Source organism: Hippocampus bargibanti, linkage group LG14 (genome assembly GCF_051943395.1).
Source record: "Hippocampus bargibanti isolate YZ-2025 linkage group LG14, ASM5194339v1, whole genome shotgun sequence".
NCBI classification, from domain to species: Eukaryota; Metazoa; Chordata; class Actinopteri; order Syngnathiformes; family Syngnathidae; genus Hippocampus; species Hippocampus bargibanti.
Genome location: NC_142747.1, coordinates 2,360,001 through 2,375,000, shown reverse-complemented (window position 1 = coordinate 2,375,000; position 15,000 = coordinate 2,360,001). Strand labels below are relative to the sequence as shown.

The window sequence follows — 15,000 nt, the reverse complement described above, 5'->3', positions numbered from 1 at the left end:
TTGGTTGCCAGCCAATCACAGGGTTTATTTATCATCACCATTATTATTATTATTATTATTATTATTATTATTGAAGGAAGCGACGGAGCTCACCGGGCTCGGCGGACGCTTTTCCCGCCTCCACCACGGCAGCTGGCCGGTGGGGGTCCTCATAGTAAATCAGCAGCTCCACGTCCCTGTCGAATTTGTGGCCCGCTGCCAGTTCTACCTGAAATGGCAACCCAACCAGAACTCATTCACTGCCATTCCTGAATTTATTCGGGTCATGAAAACTATCACATGGAGCGCCATTCCCGAATTTCTTTGGGTTTTGGTTTTTCTTCAGCTGTTGTAAAAGTGCTATGCATTAGCTAGCTATTAGCTGTCTAGCTGACTGGCTGTAAATTGTCTAGCTGGCTAGCTGTTGGCTATATGGCTATCTATTAACTATTTATTTGCTATCTATTAGCGAGCTAACTAGCTATTAGCTGTCTAGCTGACTGGCTGTAAACTGTCTAGCTCGCTAGCTGTTGGCTATCTGGCTATTTATTAACTATTTATTTGCTATCCATTAGCTAGCTAGCTAGCTTTCAATCTCTGTGAGTTGGTCCGGGTTGAATGAACACTGGCGCGTGTGGCTGCCGCTGCTCACCCACAGAAAAACTGATCCAGTGACTGTAAAGTGACCTTGGGAGTTTTGAAAGGCGCTTACAAATTAAATGCATTATTATTATTATTAGCTATATAGCTATCTAAAAGGCTAGCTATCTAGCTAGCTATCTGTTGGCTATCTATTAGCCATCTACTAGCTGGCTAGCTAGCTTTCTATCTGTGTATTTAATAGTGACATTCAGTGTATTAGCTAGCTAACTATTTAGCTAGCTAACTATGAGCTATAGAGCTATCTAGGTGGCTAACTATCTAGCAAGCTATCTGTTGGCTATGTATTAGCTATCTACTAGCTGGCTAGCTAGCTTTCTATTTACTTCCGGGTTGAGTGAACGCTGGCGCGTGTGGCTGCCGGTGCTCACCCACAGAAAAACTGATCCAGTGACTGTAAAGTGACCTTGGGAGTTTTGAAAGGCGCTTACAAATTAAATGCATTATTATTATTCCCTATATAGCTATCTAAAAGGCTAGCTATCTAGCTAGCTATCTGTTGGCTATCTATTGGCCATCTACTAGCTGGCTAGCTAGCTTTCTATCTGTGTATTTAATAGTGACATTCAGTGTATTAGCTAGCTAACTATTTAGCTAGCTAACTATGAGCTATAGAGCTATCTAGGTGGCTAACTATCTAGCAAGCTATCTGTTGGCTATGTATTAGCTATCTACTAGCTGGCTAGCTAGCTTTCTATTTACTTCCGGGTTGAGTGAACGCTGGCGCGTGTGGCTGCCGGTGCTCACCCACAGAAAAACTGATCCAGTGACTGTAAAGTGACCTTGGGAGTTTTGAAAGGCGCTTACAAATTAAATGCATTATTATTATTCCCTATATAGCTATCTAAAAGGCTAGCTATCTAGCTAGCTATCTGTTGGCTATCTATTAGCCATCTACTAGCTGGCTAGCTAGCTTTCTATCTGTGTATTTAATAGTGACATTCAGTGTATTAGCTAGCTAACTATTTAGCTAGCTAACTATGAGCTATAGAGCTATCTAGGTGGCTAACTATCTAGCAAGCTATCTGTTGGCTATGTATTAGCTATCTACTAGCTGGCTAGCTAGCTTTCTATTTACTTCTGGGTTGAGTGAACGCTGGCGCGTGTGGCTGCCGGTGCTCACCCACAGAAAAACTGATGCAGTGACTGTAAAGTGACCTTGAGAGTTTTGAAAGGCGCTTAGAAATGAAATGTATTATTATTATTATTATTATTATTACATATTGCATTGTATTATTATTATTGTATGTTGTACAGCTGCCCCCATTTCAAGCTCAGATAACTCCAGACCCATATAACTGAGGAATTAACCCTTTTGTTCTGATGAAAGAAGAGGGGCTAAGGTTTCTTACGCTGCATTGAATATTTATGTCGTCCTCAAACTCCATAGTCTGTGGGTGCTGCAATTTGAGTGATAATGACAAAAACCCTGGCATTGGAGACGCACCGTCTGGCAGTCAATGAGTTAAATGTCACGTTAAGGGTGAAAGCGTTAGATGGCCGTTGGACATACATGCGCCGCGGTCCGCTCCTGGTTCAGATAGCGCAGAGGCTCCAGGTGACACTTGGAGTCCACTTTGGTGACGCGACGGGGTGACGACACCCGGGCCGTCAAGGACAGGGTGTACGGCACGGCGGAGGCGGCCACGGATGTCACCTTGACGCTTTGACTTCCTGTGAAGGGCAAAGAAAGTCAACGGGGTGCCTCTGCGGGCCTTCGGACGCCCGGACGGGCTGCGACTTCAACGTCTCTAATTTGGCTTCCTCCTTCCAACACGTCTTCCCGTAAGAATGCGCCGGAAAGTCACTTATCCGCCAATCCATCAACTTGACGGGAGGTCAATGAATAATAATAATAATAATAATAATAATAATAATAATACATTTCATTTATAAGCGCCTTTCAAAACTCTCAAGGTCACAGGATCAGTTTTCCTGCGGGTGAGCAGCGGCAGCCACATGCGCCAGCATTCACTCAACCCAGAAGTAACTCAAATAGATAGAAAGCTAGCTAGCTAGTTAACAGATAGCTAATAGATAGCCAGCTCGACAGTTAGCTAACTAGCTAGATAACCATATAGCTAATAAATAGCCAGTGCCATAGCTGGCTAGCTAGCCAGATAGCAAATAGATCGCAAATGGATAGCAAATGGATAGCAAATAGATAGCCAGCTAGGTAGCTAGATAATATATCGCAAATAGATACCAAATGGAGAGCAAGGAGATAGATAGCTATGAATGGCGGATATACGAGTCGTCGACGGTGTTGAAATGTATACAACTCTCGACAAAGAGTTGCCAAGGCAACCCAGAGAAGGACCCGCCCAATCAATCAATCAAGTCACTTCATTTTGATTTTGTCACAATTTGCAAGGTGGTGGTGGTAGAGCCTAAAAAAGCAGGCAGGAGGGGGAGCAAGGATGTATTCGACCAATTATATGAAATAAAGCGGTGGCCAGACCTCTGGCAAGGTTTTTCCCTTCCATGTTAGCGCTTTGTTGCAGCTTAAGCGCCATAAACCGGGTTGAGTGAATAGCGCGTGGCTGCCGCTGCTCACCCACAGAAAAAATATCCTGTTACTGTAGTGTCCTTGAGAGTTTTGAAAGGCACTTATAAATGAAATGTATTATTATTATTATTATTAAATGTCGGGTGGGGCGGCGGCAGTCCTACCCGCAGGTTGATAGCGAGGGTTGAGCACCACGGGCAGGCAGAACCTCAGGCTGCCATCGGCTTGGGGGGGCAGCTCCACCACATAGTCCAGCGTGACGGCGGCGCTCTGGCCCGGCGGGAGGCTCCCCACGCTCAGGGCGAAAACGTCCGGGCTCTGCTCGCTCTCCTCCAGGAGGAAGGCCTGCCCCCCGGAGCTCAGCGCCTCGTCGTACTCCTCCCGCGCCTGAGACCACCACGGGCGGCGTGGGTTGGCGGCGTGGCGAGGTGGGCGGGGGGGCTCACCTCTTGCCTCTCCTTCACCTCCGCCACAATTTCGCTCTGCCCGATCTTAGCGGCGAAACGACAGACGGCGGCGTCGCCCGGCAGGGGGAAGACGAAAACGGCCTCCACTGCGCTCTCCTCGTGGTTCTCGTAGTGCAGCGTGGCCCCCACGGCGGCCACGTGGTCCCGCACGTCCACTTGCACCTCAATGCCCTTCAGGGGAACTGAACAGACGGACGCACACAAGGATGGCTCAATGCTTCGTAATCAATCGGAAATGAGCAAGGGGAGGCCGGGGGTCTGGGCGGGGTTGGGGGGGGGGGGGGTACTGTACCCGGTTGTTCCTTGTCCGTCAGCAGTCCACAGCATTTCTCCATTGCGCCTGGAGGCCAACAGACAATCACACAAAGAGCGATTACGATGTTGCTAATCGTAGCACAGGTGCAAGTTCCCCGTGGAGGGTGGGGGTGGTCGCTGAAATGCTTTTTATTGCCCACCCCCCCCCAAAAAAAAAAAAAAAATCATGACCAATCCTAGTTCAATGCCACGGTGTCATGATCTGGTTGGCGACCAACGGGTGGCGCTGTCGGCCCTGCCTGCAGCCTCGCAGGTGGTGGTCGTTTTAATCAGTGACACTTAAAAGGACTCCCGGCATGACCATCCGGGGTCGGTTCATTGTTTGTTGCATGCTTTGTCTGCAATCGCATGCATTGTATGCTGTGCATGTGTTTGTTTAACCTTGGCGGACTTTTACACTTGGTTTTCTTTTGATACTTTGTATTTTTTTCTGTTCACATGATTTTGATGTTTTACATTTTGTTCCTGCTCATTTTCTTTTAATACAATTGATCAAACACAACCTCGTGCTCCCTCCTGCCTGCTTTTTGGGATCCGCACCCGCCATCACCACCTTGCAAAACGTGACACACGGCGTGTCTAATAGGTCTTATGTTCTCTACGTCTTTCTTTCCTTTCCTCTTCCTTTCATAACTTTGCTCCTGTATTACTTACAGTGAACGCTGGCACGAATGGCTACGACTGCTCACCCGCACAAAAAAGTTCTTATCCTGTTATTGAAAAGTGACCCTTTTTATATAATTATAGTGACGTTTCATAATAATAATTATTATTATTATGCTTATTATGATTACTACCCAGCTGGCTATCTATTTGCTATCTATTAGCTGGCTCGCTAGCTATCTAACTGGCTATCTATTAGTTATACGGCTACCTAGCTAGCTATCTATTAGCTATCGATGGGCTATCTGTTAGCTAGCTAGCTTTCTATCTATTTGAGTTATTTCCAGGTTGAGTGAACACTGGCGCATGTGGCTGCCGCTGCTCACTCACAGAAAAACTAATCCCGTGACTCAAAAGTGACCTTGAGAGTTTTGAACGCCACTTCGAAATTAAATGTATTATTATTATTAAGTGAACAAGAAACAAAAAATAAATAAAAAAACAAGCATACCTTGATCGAGTCTCCTGCTGTGAAGATGTGTTGAGGCAAACCCGAGCGTTGTTCGTCTACCGTTTGAAGGAAGTGCGCAAGCGAGGGTTGTCTGGACACTTGCCGTCGGAGTCCAAAGCCAGGATCCACGCCCCCCTTTCCCCGAGACGTCGGTGGGCGGGACTCGGGCCGCTCCCAGGGGAAAAAAACGAGCGAGAAGCCTGACAGTCGTGACGTCACGCGTGCTCAACTTTCTGCTTCCGTTCCATTTCCGCGTCTCGTCGTCTCGAGTTCAAGGCGCGAATGTCAAAAACGACTTGAAATGTATCGAACTCGAAAAACAAACATTCGACAGGCGGAACGGAGCCAACCGAAGGTCTTCAAGATCCCTTTTGGGTGGACGGCGCAGAAAAGAGGTGAGGGAGTTCACAAAAGTTCCTAGTGTCTCGGCCAGGGGTGGACAATTCCATTCCTGGGGGAGGGGGCGCCTGTACTCCGTGTTTTTCACTGTGCAACCCCCCCCGCCCTCCAGGTCAATAATAATACATTTCATTTATAAGCATCTTTCAAAACTCTCAAGGTCACTTTACAGTCACAGGATAAGCTTTTCTGTGGGTGAGTAGCGGCAGCCACACGCACTAGCGTTCACTCAACCCAAAAGTAAATAGAAAGCTAGCTACCGGGCTAGTAGATAGCTAATAGATAGCCAACAGAGCTCACTAGATAGTTAGCCACCTGGATAGCTCTATAGCTAGCTAGATAGTTAGCCAATACACAGAATGTCACTATGAAATACACAGATAGAAAGCGAGCTAGCCAGCTAGTAGATAGCCAACAGATACGTCTGTGTAAGCTCTCAGTCGTACAGGAGTGGTCCATCGATGAAAAGGTTTCCTCAGCCGTCATCTGTAGTACTTCTTGTACGTTCTAAGAAGTACAGATGACGGCTGAAGAAACCTTTTCATTGATAGCCAACAGATAGTTAGCTAGATAGCTAGCCACTTAGATAGCTATATAGCTTATAATGATAATAATAATACATTTCATTCAAAACTGTACAGCAGGGGTCTCAAACTCAATTTACCTGGGGGCCACTGGAGGCAGAGTCTGGGTGAGGCTGGGCCGCATCAGGATTTCCACGAGAAAAGCAGAGATAAAACATTCCAATGTTCTCAAAATCTTTCTTTTTAACACAAAAAAAGAATTAAATGAATAAAAAATAAATTAACCAGTAATAAATAAAGAAAATAATTATAATGATAAGGTAGATACAGACGACTGAAAAAAAACACAGGAAAACTAATTATTTGAATAAAGTTTCAAATGTCTGTATTCACAGTTCTTTAACCTTTAACATTCTTAACATCAATAAAATATTGAACATGAATTGTCCTAAACATGGATGAAAAGGTTTCGTCAGCCGTCATCCTTCTTTGAAGGTGTCGGACGTTTCGCTTCTTATCCAAGAAACTTCGTGAGCAAACTAAAGTCTTCCTGGTAGTTTAGGCCCTATACATATATATCCCTACTGTCCAGACATGGCGATGCCGGACTCTGCTCTGATAGGTCCCTGCTCTCAGGTTGGGGGGAGCAGAGGACTACTCCCTGCAGCTGCTCCACTGATAGTTCCTATCGTTCTGACTAACGACTGGCCTGATTGCCCCACTTCGACCGGTATCACCTCATCAGTATTACTAATCCTATGTTGGCTAAGGTCCTAAGCAGGCTATTGTATGAACGATCCAAATTGAAACTCACTTTCTTGTTCTTTTGACACGAGAGTGGCTGCCTTTCCAGCAGCTCATGTATTTTGTTTTTCTACTTTCATTCCTTTCATCACGTTGCTGCTGTGAAATGTAAATTTCTCCACTGTGAGACTAATAAAGGCAAATCCAATCCAATCCAAACCCCACCAAACCGGTTTAATGAAGGATTTAGTTGTTTTATGAAAACAAGCTAGCTAGATTACTATCAACAACAAGCTAGCTAGATCAAAACAAGCTAGCTAGATAACTAGATAACTATCTAGCTAGTTAGCTAATACACGGAATGTCACTATTATATCAGAAAATCAGAAACATTTCTGAATAAAGGTTTTCTGATTTTTAAATACACAGATAGATCTAGATACAGTAAAGTCTCGTTATATCGATATCGGATATATCGATAGTCCCGGTAATATCGATACTATTTCTGTGCACGCACGGAGAAAATTACATGCAAACAGGGTCGGATATATCGATAGTCCCGGTTATATCGATATTTTTTCGGACTCCCTTGAATATCGATATAACGAGACTTTACTGTATTTGCTAGCTGGCTAGCTAAGGCTTCCTTCGTCATAACTACCTGATAGCCCCCCGACACCCCACCCCAGATTTGGATTTCCAAAATGGCCGACCAGGCTGTTTGCGAAGCCACTATTCCAGGGTGTACGCCGCCTCTCCCTCACGTCAGGCGCTGAGGACAAAAATGCCCTTTTGAAAACCAGCGGGTGGGCCCTCACGGGCCTTCGGGCAGCCTTCTGATGGGCAGCTCCAGCCTCAGCTCTTTCCAGAAGTGCGAGCTGATCTCCCGCGACGCCTCGCCCCGCCAGCGCACGGCGGCCAGGGCCACGCGCGCCCGTCTAAGTTCGCGCACCCACTCCCGCCGCCGCACATGCTTGTACTGGAGCAGGATGAGGCGGAGGTGGCCGCCGGCCAGGCCCTCCGTGCCCGCCTTGAGCTCCAGCAGGGCCCGGGAACCCCGACTGGCGTAGCCGGGGCCCAACACCACCAGCAGGCGCCGACTGCGCGCCACGAAGCTTAGTGTCTCCTCCGTGATGGCTGACCAAAGACATTGGGGGAGAGCGAGGGGGGGGGGCACAATGTCAGAAACGTTTATATTCTGTCCGCATTTTGATAGGCTGAAATCAGAAGATTTGCCCCGCAACAAATTATTCACAAATGACCGTATTTTCTGGTGTATAAGGCGGACCCCCAATGAATGGTGTATTTTCAACTTTTTATGTATTATTTTCACTTTTTCCACATACAGTGATACCTCGGCTTACGAACTATATACACAGTAAAGTCTCGTTATATCGATATTCAAGGGAGTCCGAAAAAATATCGATATAACCGGGACTATCGATATATCCGACCCTGTTTGCATGTAATTTTCTCCGTGCGTGCATAGAAATAGTATCGATATAACCGGGACTATCGATATATCCGATATCGATATAACGAGACTTTACTATATATATATATATATATATATATATATATATATATATATATATATATATATATATATATATATAACTGAAATTTTGACTCGTTTCAACTTTATTGATAGTTCAAAGGTAGATTGTAGACTGCAAGGTTAAAATATCCCATCAATCAGGCTCCACCAATAACCCGCACAAGCCCTCTGTACAATTTGAAGAGAACATACAAGCAAGGGAACCAGCTATTAATGAAGTTTCTAGTGTGTCTGCCTGTATCTGCTGCTGTTGCAATATCACAACTTCTAAGATGTACAACACAAAGCTCCTTGAGACACTTTATGCAAAACGCTATCCATTCCATCAAGCCATCAACAACCATCACAAAGGTAAATAGGTAAATAAAACGACTTTATTATACCGTACAGTTTATTTCTTTAATTACAATACCATAGCACATTTATTATACATAAAATAACGTATATTGTGTGTAGTTTTAAGGCTTATTTAGTTGAAATTTATGTTTTATGGGTACTTGGGAACGGATTATTCTCATTTTGATGGTTTCCTCTGAGAAATTAATGTTTGGAATACACACTTTTCGCCTTACACCGTATGGGAACTAATTAAGTTCGGAAGCTAAGGTATCACTGTACAGTATAACGCGCACCGGACTATAAGGCGCACCTCAAGGACTCAATGATTTTGTACACCAGAAAATACGCTATCTTGTTTGATTCTTCAAGACGCAATATGTCACCTTTATGTATGGAAAAAAAAGGATGTGCTTTTACTAAAGGAAGAACAAAGCGTTTTTCTTCATGCGCCGTAAGGAGACGCTGTTCAACGCTCGGTAGGCGGCAAGAGAACTTTTCAATCGTGTCTTCCTCATTTGGGTTGTGAGGGAAACGAATTCCTCGCAGACCGATTTTCTCTGTGCCTCTCTCTACGTTTGTCAAAAAGTGTGAACTCACTCCCGCCGGGCAGGCTGTCGCGGTCAAAGATGCACACGGTGTAACCCAGGTGGTTCTCCAGGACTGGGCGCAGCGTCCTCATAACAAATTTCTCCTCGTCGCTGTTCCGGGCGTAGGAGATGTACACATCGAACTCCTTGTCGTCTAAAAAAAAAAATGGGTCGATGGGTCAACAATGGTGCAAATTGCCATGAGAAAACCGACATCAGGTTTGGGGGGGAAATTAGCTAGCAAAAACCCGGTAGCTAATTGCAATCTTGGTGAAACCGAGACCGCGATCGGCGCTCACCTGCATGCCGCTCGTCGGCGCCGAAGCGGGACCTGTAGAGCAGCAGCAGCTCCAAACGGAAGAGGCGCAACAGCGCCAAGACCCCTAGCGACAGCGCGAGGATCAGAAACAGACCGCAGAGTAGCTCCAACCACGGCGCCGAAACTGAAACAGCAAAGTAACGAGGCGACTTGGTAAGCGCCGCGGCTCCCGGCGACGAAGACAAACGGCGCTCACCTTCCTCCCGTAACTGCGCCCTGCGCGTCTGGAAGCCTTGCCGGTTCTTCACGGAGCAGTTGTAGGTCTTGCCCAGGTCCTTGGAGCCAAAGTCCCGGATGAGCAGGACGCTCTCTTCGATGCGATCTCCGTGGTTGGCGCTCACCGTCCTGACCGCAAACAAGGCGAGAGGGGTAGGACAACGTTGGCCGGAAGGATCCCGGGTGAAACGGGAGTCAGCGGGCACTTTGTGGCAAGCGAGCAACTGCACGGACCAAATGGACTGAAGAAAACAGAGCGGTGGGCCATTTTCAGTCATGTTTTAGTCCTGATATTGTTTGTGAGTTAGCCCCTCGATTTCATACAATTGGTCAAATAAGCCCCGCTCCTGGAGTCCATCACCACCTTGCAAATCGTGACAGAATGACCCGACCGACCACTGGACATCGCAGGCTAGTGCGAGGCAAGGGTTGCCGTCGCCTATTAGTTCCTGGCCTTCTTGTCTTGTTCTCCGGCAAGGTATGGGTTGCCGTCTCCTCGTTCCTGGTCCCTGGAGAGGCAAGGGTTGCAGTCTCCTCGTTTCTGTTCCCTGCCAAAGCGGGCCTTTTGGAAGACTGTTTTGGAATCAGTCCCTTGAGGGAGGGGTACTGTCACATTTGGGTTTGTGACCACCGGGTGGCACTGTAGGACTCCGCCTGCTGCTGAACACCTGTTGGCCGTTTGTTATTAGTGGAGTGGAAAAGCACGACCGGCACAACTACTCTGTGTTGGGTCATTTTTTTGTTTCGTCTTGTCTGGTTTGTTTTTAGTCATGGTTTTGTTTGTTACTTTGGACCTTTTTTGTCCTGATGACTGTTGTTTTTAAGTTACTGTGCTCCTCTCTCATGTCTGCTTTTTCGGGGGGGTGCACACCACTTTATAAATTGGGGACAGGGACGGACAAAAACCCTTTATGCCGTCCATTTCTGTCCTTTGAGTCGGACAGTACAAATGTGGGTACTTGTTGACCCCTAAAAGTTGTCCCGAACTATTTCATGGAAGACATACGCTAGTTGTTCAGGTCTGTCACTGAAGGGATAGGCCGAAAGGAAAAGAAGAAGACAATACAATAGCACATTTATTATACATAAAATAAGGTATATTTTGTGTAGTATTAAGGCTTATTTAGCAGAAAATTATGTTTTATGGGGACCTGGGAACGGGTTATTCTCATTTTAATGGTTTGCTATGGGAAATTAATGTTTGGGATACACACTTTTCGCCTTACACACACTTTCTGGGAACCAATTAAGTTTGTAAGCCAAGGTATCACTGTATTTATATATATTTTATGTTACTTCTGGGTTGAGTGAACACTGGCGGATGTGGCTGCCGCTGCTCACCCGCAGAAAAAAATATCCTGACTGTAAAGTGTCCTTGAGAGTTTTGAAAGGTGTCCTTGAGAGTTTTGAAAGGTGCTTATAAATGAAATGTATTATTATATACATTTCATTATATACATACAGTAAAGTCTCGTTATATCGATATTCAAGGGAGTCCGAAAAAATATCGATATAACCGGGACTATCGATATATCCGACCCTGTTTGCATGTAATTTTCTCCGTGCGTGCATAGAAATAGTATCGATATAACCGGGACTATCGATATATCCGATATCGATATAACGAGACTTTACTGTATATTTATTACTATTACTTGTTGCTTGTGGAGAAACGGGGCTCCGCCAGTTGCTGCGCCGCTTTCCCGTCCACGCTCCACCAGATGGCCCAATCCAGGTCCTGGTCCAGGTAGGGGAAGCGGCCCCTGCACACCAGGCGCACGTGCGAGCCTGCCGGCGAGGGAGACGCCACGTCGCCCGTTACAAAAATGCTCTTGTCGAAAAGGCGGGTGGCGCAGGCTCACCTGGTTCGACGCGGAAAACCTGCTCGCTGGTCGGTTGAAGCACGCTGGGCTCTTTGGGCAGGGAGGGGGGCGCTGAGTAACACAAAGCACACGTCTCGCTGTGGGATTCTGTGCATGCCAATGTGGGTGTGCGCTAGGCTAGGCATGGGGCGTTTACCAGTTTGACGCTTGATGTGGTTTGAAAAGGTCACCACAAAATATAGAAATACAGTCATACCTTGGCTTATGAACTTAATTGGTTCCCAGACTGAGTGTGTAAGGCGAAAAGTGTGTATCCCAAACATTAATTTCCCATAGCAAACCATTAAAATGAGAATAACCCGTTCCCAGGTCCCCATAAAACATAATTTCCAACTAAATAAGTCTTAAAACTACACACAATATACCTTATTTTATGTATAATAAATGTGCTATGGTCTTGTAATTAAAGAAATAAACTGTACAGTATAATAAAGTAGTTTTATTAACCTTTGTGATGGTCGTTGATGGCTTGATGGAATGGAGTGGCCGGTTTCATCAGCATTAAACACTTGATGAGGAACGTAGCCCTCTTCTTCCACCATCTGGAGGAATGATTCCTTGTAAGCTTTGGCAGCTTTATCGTCAGAACTGGCTGACTCACCATGGCGAATGACACTATGAATCCCTGGACGACGCTTAAAGTTCTCGAAACATCCGTGGCTCGCCTTGAAATCATCAATGGATGACAAACTTCCAGGTTGCCTGTTGACGATATCCGAGTGAAGTTGCTGTGCTTTCTCTGCGATAATTTTACCTAGTTCCTCATCAATTATGTTGTTTAGCTGGGCTGATAGCTTTTTGCATCAAGTGTACAGATGGCTTGTGTGGGTTATATGTGGAGCCTGATTGATGGGATATTTTAACCTTGCAGTCTACACTCTGCCTTTGAACTATCAATAAAGTTGAAACGAGTCCACATTCCTCTGTGTCTTCTATCCATTTTCTCACTCTCTCTCTGTGGTCTCCCTATCTATTTTATTTACAGCTCTGTGTTTCTGTAACCCCCCTCCCCCACTGCTGCGTTCTTGACCAATCACGTGCGGCTTTAACGAAGACTATGGGCGGGGAATAGAGGACAAGAAAAAGTTGGGTGCCATTTCTTTGTTAGGAGAACGGGCTCGTTCGCGAACGACACAACACTCATTGTGGCGCTCCGTGTGTATCCCAAAAAAATAGTTTGTATGCCAAGATTAAATTCTCGTGAATTTAACGTTCGTAAGCCGAAAAGTTCGTTAGCCATGGCGTTCGTAAGCCAAGGTATCACTATATTTCACATCTTGTCTTAATGACGGATTTGCCAAACATTTCAAAAGACATTGTAGAGCTGTCATTTTGTTAGCGCGCTACATTTAGCGTCAGAGCGGTATATCGGCCCACGCCTTGCCGGCGCATCGACGGGCGGCGTCCTCACAGACGGCGGTGACGTTGAGGCCGCGCGTGAAGTGAAGCTCTCGGCCGCCTCTCCGGTAGTGCACCCGGCACGTGTAAAGACCTTGGTAGCCGTCCACCATGTAGTGAACCAGAAGACTGGCACCCACCTGCTCGCGGTCGCTCGTCCAGCAGTCAGACCGCGAGCACTCCTGACGCGCACAGAGACGGAGAGATGTTACGCCCGTTTCCCACGGCGATCGTCGGCAGAGGCCAAGCAATGAGTGATGGGAATTCCGGCTCATTTCAGAGAGCAGTTTCTTTTGGCTTGGCTCACTAAAAAGATCCGGCTCTTTTGGCTCCCAAATGGCTCCTCAGTTTGTTTGTTTGTTTTTTGTTGCTTAAATTAATAATAATCATCCATCCATTTTCCGTACCGCTTATTCCTCATTAGAGTCGCGGGGGGTGCTGGAGCCAATCCCAGCTGTCTTCGGGCACGAGGCGGGGGACACCCTGAATTGGTTGCCAGCCAATCGGAGGGCACACAAGGACAAACAAGAGTCACTCTCACACTCACACCTAGGGACAATTTGGAGTGGTCAATCTGCCTGCCATGCATGTTTTTGGAGTGTGGGAGGAAACCGGAGGACCCGGAGAAAACCCACGCGGGTCCGGGGAGAACATGCAAACTCCACACAGGGAGGCCGGACCGGGACGCGAACCGGCGACCTCTGCACTGTGAAGCCAGTGTGCTAACCACTGGACTACCGGGACATTTCATTTGTAAGTGCCTTTCAAAACTACCAAAAATCATGTAAAATTATGTGAAAATTCATGTAAAAAATAGACACCATCAAATATTTGTATTTATATTGCTTGTGGCTAGCTCGCTATCTAGCAAGCTATCTATTCACTATCTATCTGGCTGGCTATCTTTTGGCTATTTATTAGCTATCTCGCTAGCTTTGTATCTATTTGAGTTATCCTGGGTTGAGTGAACGCTGGCATGTGTGGTTGCCGCTGCTCACCCAAAGAAAAACGGATCCAGTGACTAAAGTGACCTTGAGAGTTTTGAAAGGCGCTTACAAATGAAATGTATTATTATTATTATTGATTTATATGTGCACAGAGTGAGTGGACGCTAACTTTGACTTTCCCTGTGGTTACTCTGGTCTGATGATTAGCTGTCACTAATTTGCTTTTCATATTAATAATGCTATCATACCAACTAGTAAAAAAATGAAATAATTGAATAATAATAACAGCATAATGTGATAACATTTGTCCACCTTTCTACCCTAAACCCCCGCACCCCTCTTCTCCTCATTGCTGTGTGTGTCTGTAATTCTCCCCTCGCTCCTCTACCACTGATATTGACCAATCACGTGCGACTTTAACTGAAGACTGGGGGCGGGGAATAGAGGACAAAAAAAGTCGGCTCCCATTTCCAGGTCCTTGTTAGGAATCGGCTCTCTTTGTTCACTTCAGAGATCCGGCTCGAAGAACCGGCTCGTTTGCGAATGACACATCACTACAAGCGACGGGTCCTCACGTGATACCAGGTGACGGTGGGTGGGGCCTCGGCCATGTTGGCGGCCTCTCGCCAGTCTGGGCAGTCCAGAATCCGGTCCCCCTGCAAGGCGATGGCGACCCCGGCAGGCGCCGCGGCGAGCGGCCGCTGGCATCTTCCGTCCTGCGGTTGGCGGATGACCGTCACGCGTACCCACGTCTTTGCGTCCGAAGACCAGTCCCTGGGGGAGGCGGCGAATGGCGTTGAGGCGCGTCTTTGTGTTTAACGGCGGCGAGACGCAGGTGGTGGCACTTCTGACCGTGGCAGGCAGGCGTAGCAGCCCGAGTCGCCGACCATTGCCGGCTCAAAGCACAATCGGTCGCCCTCCGCCCTCAGACGCCCGCTGCGGCAAAACCACACCGTCAAGTTAGCGCAATGCGGACAACGTACACCAGATGGCGGCCCAGAGCCGATCGGCGGTGGCCAATCGGTGAGCAGGGTCCGCATCC

At 46.8% G+C, this 15,000-nt stretch overlaps 3 protein-coding genes across 4 annotated transcripts in view; 1 reads left to right on the top strand and 2 right to left on the bottom strand.

Moving 5' to 3' along the window:
- The window catches only part of LOC148888008 (von Willebrand factor A domain-containing protein 5A-like), a 13,649-nt gene extending 8,476 nt beyond the window's left edge, over nt 1-5,173 (bottom strand). The window contains exons 1-6 of the mRNA XM_089014505.1: nt 5,045-5,173; nt 3,908-3,955; nt 3,595-3,797; nt 3,313-3,535; nt 2,153-2,313; nt 94-208 (exon numbers count right to left, since the gene is read on the bottom strand). Coding sequence (XP_088870631.1) covers nt 94-208; nt 2,153-2,313; nt 3,313-3,535; nt 3,595-3,797; nt 3,908-3,950 — 745 coding nt within the window. The 5' untranslated portion in view covers nt 3,951-3,955; nt 5,045-5,173. The remainder of the gene's footprint in view (nt 1-93; nt 209-2,152; nt 2,314-3,312; nt 3,536-3,594; nt 3,798-3,907; nt 3,956-5,044) is intronic.
- A 38-nt stretch (nt 5,174-5,211) lies between these two features.
- ltbp4 (latent transforming growth factor beta binding protein 4) overlaps nt 5,212-15,000 on the top strand; it is a 78,714-nt gene continuing 68,925 nt past the window's right edge. The window contains exon 1 of the mRNA XM_089014503.1: nt 5,212-5,439. Coding sequence (XP_088870629.1) covers nt 5,346-5,439 — 94 coding nt within the window. The 5' untranslated portion in view covers nt 5,212-5,345. The remainder of the gene's footprint in view (nt 5,440-15,000) is intronic.
- On the bottom strand, nt 6,927-14,894 carry LOC148888007 (interleukin-1 receptor accessory protein-like). Of its 2 annotated transcripts, XM_089014506.1 has the most exons (9): nt 14,811-14,894; nt 14,541-14,732; nt 13,025-13,193; nt 11,593-11,664; nt 11,386-11,518; nt 9,711-9,859; nt 9,495-9,638; nt 9,206-9,349; nt 6,927-7,848 (listed from the first exon to the last, which is right to left on the bottom strand). In XM_089014506.1, the coding sequence occupies exons 2-9, from the start codon at nt 14,664-14,666 to the stop codon at nt 7,526-7,528; spliced, it is 1,260 nt and encodes a 419-aa protein (XP_088870632.1). In that variant the 5' UTR covers nt 14,667-14,732; nt 14,811-14,894; the 3' UTR covers nt 6,927-7,525. The 2 variants fall into 2 exon arrangements, with proteins under 2 accessions (XP_088870632.1, XP_088870633.1); XM_089014507.1 differs by lacking the exons at nt 13,025-13,193; nt 14,541-14,732; nt 14,811-14,894 and adding an exon at nt 12,061-12,605.

What these genes read in the sequence shown, in the direction of transcription:
- LOC148888007 (XM_089014506.1), bottom strand. Translation starts at nt 14,666, where the DNA reads ATGCCAGCGGCCGCTCGCCGCGGCGCCTGCCGGGGTCGCCATCGCCTT. An exon ending in CCTCAACGTCACCGCCGTCT is followed by an intron (nt 11,665 to 13,024) that starts GTGAGGACGCCG and finishes TGTGTTACTCAG; the next exon opens with CGCCCCCCTCCCTGCCCAAA. An exon ending in GGCGCAGTTACGGGAGGAAG is followed by an intron (nt 9,639 to 9,710) that starts GTGAGCGCCGTT and finishes TTGCTGTTTCAG; the next exon opens with TTTCGGCGCCGTGGTTGGAG.